Consider the following 6,000-nt stretch of genomic DNA (forward strand, 5'->3'; position numbering starts at 1 on the left):
CCCCTTTGGGATCAAGAACATCAGACATCTCCCTCTTGTAGGTTTGTCTTTTAAACTCCAAAGGAGATGGTATAAATTTTCTCCTTTGGTTCTGACATGTGGATACAATTGTCATTTAGAGCTAATTCACGTGGAGATCAGACTCACTGAAATCAGAGTCCTGATTATCTGAACAGCACATTTATATTGTTTTTTTCTGTTGCAGAATAAGCACAGTGACAAGGGAAATGATGCCCATGCCGCTCGCATTCTGAGAAAGGGAAGCGATTACTTAGGTAAGAATAACATATTGCAACATAAAGGGCGTCTCAGAGTATTAAAACTTTTATTTCTATTTTTTTGAAAATGTATTTTGATTGTAAAGAAATGTGTCCAGTCGGCATATTTGCCACATGTGTCTGGGGGAGATCAAGGATGTGGATTGTTTCATTAATTTTGTACAGTGATGCGGTGCAGGTGATGGACTATTCTGGAGGTAGATATTCTAAGAACACTGGATCCTCAGCTGGTGTCGGTCAATGTAGATCCATGGAAGTCGATTCCCATTCATGCTACCTAAGCATCTGACCCATCATTCTTTATCCACAGCTGAATCAGCAACTCCCACTCCCCTCCGTTTAGTTCCTAGATTTATATCCTCTAGATGTGGGACTAGTCACACTCGCAGACTGCTGAAAGAGGGGAGCAGTGTTTTAGAGAAACCTCCCATTGTCACAGCCAGTGCGTATTCTGGTGCATGGCGTAGCAGATGCACTTTCAAAAGCCATCAGTCTAACTCCTTCCCCGTTGATATACATCCTGAAAAACAATCTTTAGAAACATGAAAACTAGCGATGGTCAAAACAATGGATGGAGCAATTCTGTCAGAAAATGCAAATTTGACAAAAAAAATAACATTTTGCAGGAATGCATTGATTTTGATTGAATTTTGGATGGGAACATGGCTAACCAAAATATGTTTTACTTTCTCATTTTGTTTTTATAATGTAGAAATGTTTTGCTCTGATAAGGTAAAAATGTTTCATTTTGAGTTTATCGTATTGTTTTATTTCATATTTACTTTTATATTATATTAAAACTTTAATAGTCTATATTATATTAAATATATTACATTACATTATTATTTTAAAATTACTGAAAAAAATCAATATTATCAAAAATATCTTTTCAATGTTTATGAATTGAAATTCTTGTTCGGAATTACCGTTCCTGGGTAAAGTTTGAAACATCAACATTTCATTCTTATTTGGAATGAAATCAAATTTCAAAATTTGGATTTAACCATGGAATGGAAATTTCCTTTTCTAATGAGCTCTAACTTAAACCAATAAAGAAAATGTGTAAGGCCAGATTCACCAAGGGATTTAGGCGTTGGAATGCTCAGTGTTATACTGCCTAACTTTTAGGTCCCTAGAAAATTTCTAGGATTCACTGTCTAAACAGTGTGTCTCCTCCCCCTCCCCCTCCCCCCATGGCCACATAATGACAGGACCTTAGGTAACATTGTTCCTCTCAAGCAATTGTAAAACATAATTTCCACATGCTACAACAGTTCTTTGAGTTTCATTTAATTCTTGTAAAACATTTGTGATACACAAATCAAGGCAGTAACACATAGAGCATACTCCTACCCTTCTTCCAATTGTTCTTCTCAATTGACTGGAATTGTCATGGTGACAAATTAGCTGGGAATGTTTTTCCAGTCTATCACCCTCTTAAGAGCATCCTTAACCTCCTTGTTCCTCAGGCTGTAGATCAAGGGGTTCAACATGGGGACCACCAGGGTATAAAACACAGCAGAGATTTTCTCCTGTTCCAGTGAGTAGCTGGAACTGGGTTGTATGTGGCTTAAGCTCACAGGTCCATAGAACATGGTGACAGCTGTCAGATGAGAGGCACAGGTGGAGAAGGCTTTGCGCCTGCCCTTGGCGGAGCGGATCCTCAGGATAGAGAAGAGGATGTACAGATAAGAGATTATGACAAACAGGAGGGTGGACATGGCAATAACTCCAGAGAACGTTACAAGCAAAATCTCATTGATGTGGTTATCAGAGCAGGCAAGCTTCAGCAATGGGTTAGTGTCACAAAAGTAAGGATTGATGATGTTGGGCCCACAGAACGACAACCTCAGCAAGCCACATGTGTGGGTCAGTGAGTTCACGAGCCCCCCTACATATGAGCTGGCCACTAGATGAATACAGACTCTCTTAGACATAACAGCGGTGTAGAGCAGAGGGTTACAAATGGCTACATAGCGGTCGTATGCCATCACGGCCAGCAGGAACCCTTCTGTGGTCACAAACACGACAAAAGAGAAGTGTTGGGCAATGCAGGCAGAGTAAGAAATGCTTTTACTCCCCACTAAGAAATTCACCAGCATCCTTGGAGCGAAGACTGAGGAGTAGCAGAGGTCAACCACAGACAGGTTACTGAGGAAGAAGTACATGGGGGAATGGAGTCGGGGATCAACCCTGATCAACACAATCATCCCAAGATTCCCAACCAGCGTAAGAATGTAGATCACCAGGAACGCCGCGAAGAGGGGTATCTGCAGCTCCTGACGATCCGTCAGCCCCAGGAGGATGAACTGGGTCACTATGCTGTGATTGCCCTCAGCCATTTATACAGGGGTGCATGAAACCATACCTGCCGGGATAACAAGAGTGAGCAGCATGGAAGAAGGAAATTTCATGGCATGAATTAAATCTGAATGACACCGCCGGGCTTGAATGTGGGTAGTGAATATCTTACAGGAAACCAGCCACCATGATGTCTGGGAAGAGTTGGGATGGACCTTTAGATTTACACTCACTTTTTAATAGGGCTGAGATTTTCAAGGCTGTCTAGGAGATTTAGACATCCAAGTCTCCATAAAATTGACTGGAATTAGGCATCAAGTTCCCCATAGGGAGTTTCCAGATTCATGTCTATTATCACAAATGTTCTTCAATGAAATATACCTGGCATGTGTTTGAGTTTGAGCTTGGTACTTTATATTGTCTGCTCACTGAGGGTAAATTAGAAAGCACTCATACTTTAAATCCTTCCGGATTAGGGTGACCAGACAGTAAATGTGAAAAATCGGGACGGGGGTGGGGGTAATAGGAACCTATAGAAGAAAAAGACCCAGAAACCGGAAGTGTCCCTATAAAATCGGGACATCTGGTCACCCTATTCCAGATAATCCTTTTAGATGACTACAATGTCTGTTATGTCCCAGTCACTTGGTTACTACTGCTTTGTAACACATCCCCTGGCAGTGTTGCCAATCTCAAGCATTTGAAAACCATGAATCAGGCTTCCAAACATCATGCAATTGGCTTAAAATCTTGAGATCTTTAAAAAATAATACACACGGGGTTTAGAGATGGGGCAGGGAAGGATAATTCTGTTTTGTACAAGATTTTTATTTTTCAGAATTTGGTTTAGGAACAAACCCACAGTTTTTGAAAAGTTTCTGAAAAAGGGAACGGATCCCTGGAGTCATGGACACTGACAATTTTGGATGTTCCCAGCCCCCAGAGCAATCGGCATGTGTGTCTGCTCCAAGGCCATGGACTCTGGAAGCTCTGAGGTTGCTAGCAGGCCACTGGGCAGGTTGCAAAGGAGCTGGGCAGGTGAACTAGCAGAAACCAGGCAGGATTCGGATGCAGGCAGAGTTTCCTCAATTCCATGGTGCTGCAGTGAAATTGGCCCTTCTTCACGAAATGTCCCAATTTCACTCAGTCAGCAAATTGCAATGGAACAATGTTTCTGGGCCCTGGAGAGAGTCACGTTTTCAAGCTTTTCTTAGCAACCCTTAGGGCTAGAAACATACTTAAAAAAAATCAGAGATTCTTAACTGATCACATGACTGAAGGACCTGGGGCTTTAAGAGAAGCACCAAATATCATGAGAATTGGCAACTGTGTCTTCAATCTATGCTATCCTTGCTCTAGGAGATTTCTGGCCACTTGACTCCAGTCCCAATTTCTTATGCCTACTAGTGGTACACATTGCCAGGTCCTTCGTCTCTCTAGGTCATTCGCCGTGACACAGGAATATGATACAGGTGGGAAATGGTGAAGAAATAATTTTGGCCCAGAAGCGACAATGGAAAGCAATGTGCAAGGCAAGGATCTGAAGGAGGGGGAGGGAGGATACTTGAAGAGGGAGCATAGGGGGGTTGCATGAAGCCACAGGTGAGAGAATGAGATAAAAGGAGAAATTGCTGTATAGAAGAGGAGTGTGAGGAGAGTGGAGAGAGAGAGAAAGAAAGAAGAAATAAGGCTGAAGAGACATGAAGGCAAAACTATGTAACGCCTCAAAAGTGAGACTTTCTCCATTTGTTTCCTTCTTCTGGCTTCCCCTTCCCCATTTTATCAAACACAACCAGCTTGTTTTCAATCCAAGGCCCTTCACAGGCTATCAACACCGTGAGGCTCATCTGCTATTGCAGTGTCATCTACCACCTCCGCCCTTCCAATGCTACCCATTGGTTCCATTTTTCAAACAAACACGGGCATGACTGGGGCTGCCGCAGTGCAAATAATTATTGTTATTTCCCCCTTATGATTAGAGATCGGCCACACCAGAACCCACCGGATCCCAGTGTCCATCTTCCCCCCTCCTGCACTCACACGCATACACAACACTGGATAATGGTCAGACTGGCACTAGGGGCACGATTCTGAGATCGGCCATTAATTCCTGGCTCTGCTACAGGCTTCCTATGTGATTCTGGACAAAGCAAAGATTTCCTCTTTGCCTCAATTCCCTCTTTGTAAAATTTGGGTAATAATCCTTCCTTTCGCCCACCCTCTTCTGTCTTGTTTAATAGACTGTAAGCTCTTGAGGGGGGGAACTCTCCCTTACTATGTGTTTCCAGAGAACCTAGTACAGTGGGGCATTGACCTCTAATTGATAACACAACAACAATAAATTACAGCCCTGACTTATCTCTATAATTGGCTGTAGCCAAAGCCCAGAATCTGAAAATCCTCAAAGGTTGCAGAAGTCGGATCTGAATCTGATTCCAGATCTGAAGTGTGTAACTCATATTCATCTCTATGTATAATACCGGATTCTTACCTAATATCCATCTGGACCTTTCAGGGTCTTCCATGAACCATATCCATTGCCCCTGTAATTTATCCTGAGACAGAAAAATGAACAATGTCTGTCTCAAGTTGCAAAAATGTTGCAAAAACAGCACATTTCCAAGTAAATGGAGAAAATGGAAAGTTATGTCCAGGAATCAGAACTGAAGGAAAATAGCTATCCCACCTCCACTGAAGGAAAGAAGTATTGTATCATAGCTCCTGGTGGAAGAGAGAGTTCAATCACTCTTCATCCCTAAGGGATCATGTTAGGGTACCAAATACCTTTATATATTCATCTCTGTGTCATTTAGAGATCAAGTCTCTGAAGTCACACCTCCAATTACAGTCTCAAGCCAGGCACAGAGGGGCTCATTACAATGCCCTCCTTGGTGCCCTAACATGCTACGTAGATTTGTTTATTTGCCTTTGCTTAGTTTTACGGAAAGCTCTCGCTGTTTTGCTAAGCCACAGGAAGAAGTCTCAAGAGCAGTGTAACTGCAAAGGAATGGCTCAAACTTTCTTTCCGTAGGGAGCACTCAGTGAATTCAGCGTCAAAGTTAGGCTTAAAAGAAATCCAGACATGTTAAACTATGGAAAAAGCGCAGTTACAACAAACAAACAACTGTAACTTTGTTCTGTGTAGAAATCACCCTACCCTTACAATTAGTGCCTAATAGTGCCTTACAATTTACCGCCCCTGATTGGGTCAAACTGATTTTTCATACAGTTTAAGGCCAGAAGAGGTCAACGTGATCATCTAATCTGACCTCCTGCATAACAAAACCTTGCCCAATAATTTATGTATCAAGCCCATAATTATTATTTTTTTTTAGCTCTCACACATCTTTTAGCTAGATATCCAGTTGGAAAGACTTCAAGTGACAGACAATCCACCATTAGCAGGAGTGTTGTAAGCAAG

At 42.1% G+C, this 6,000-nt stretch overlaps 1 protein-coding gene across 1 annotated transcript; it reads right to left on the bottom strand.

The window, feature by feature from the left end:
- Positions 1 to 1,566: 1,566 nt before the first annotated feature.
- Positions 1,567 to 3,764, bottom strand: LOC135980453 (olfactory receptor 5J3-like). Its single transcript, XM_065580436.1, has one exon. The coding sequence runs from the start codon at positions 2,618 to 2,620 to the stop codon at positions 1,682 to 1,684; it is 939 nt and encodes a 312-aa protein (XP_065436508.1). The 5' UTR covers positions 2,621 to 3,764; the 3' UTR covers positions 1,567 to 1,681.
- Positions 3,765 to 6,000: the final 2,236 nt, after the last annotated feature.

Source organism: Chrysemys picta, unplaced genomic scaffold, assembly GCF_011386835.1.
Source record: "Chrysemys picta bellii isolate R12L10 unplaced genomic scaffold, ASM1138683v2 scaf3404, whole genome shotgun sequence".
NCBI classification, from domain to species: domain Eukaryota; kingdom Metazoa; phylum Chordata; order Testudines; family Emydidae; genus Chrysemys; species Chrysemys picta.

Coding starts and splice junctions, on each gene's coding strand:
- LOC135980453 (XM_065580436.1), bottom strand. CDS start 2,620: ATGGCTGAGGGCAATCACAGCATAGTGACCCAGTTCATCCTCCTGGGG.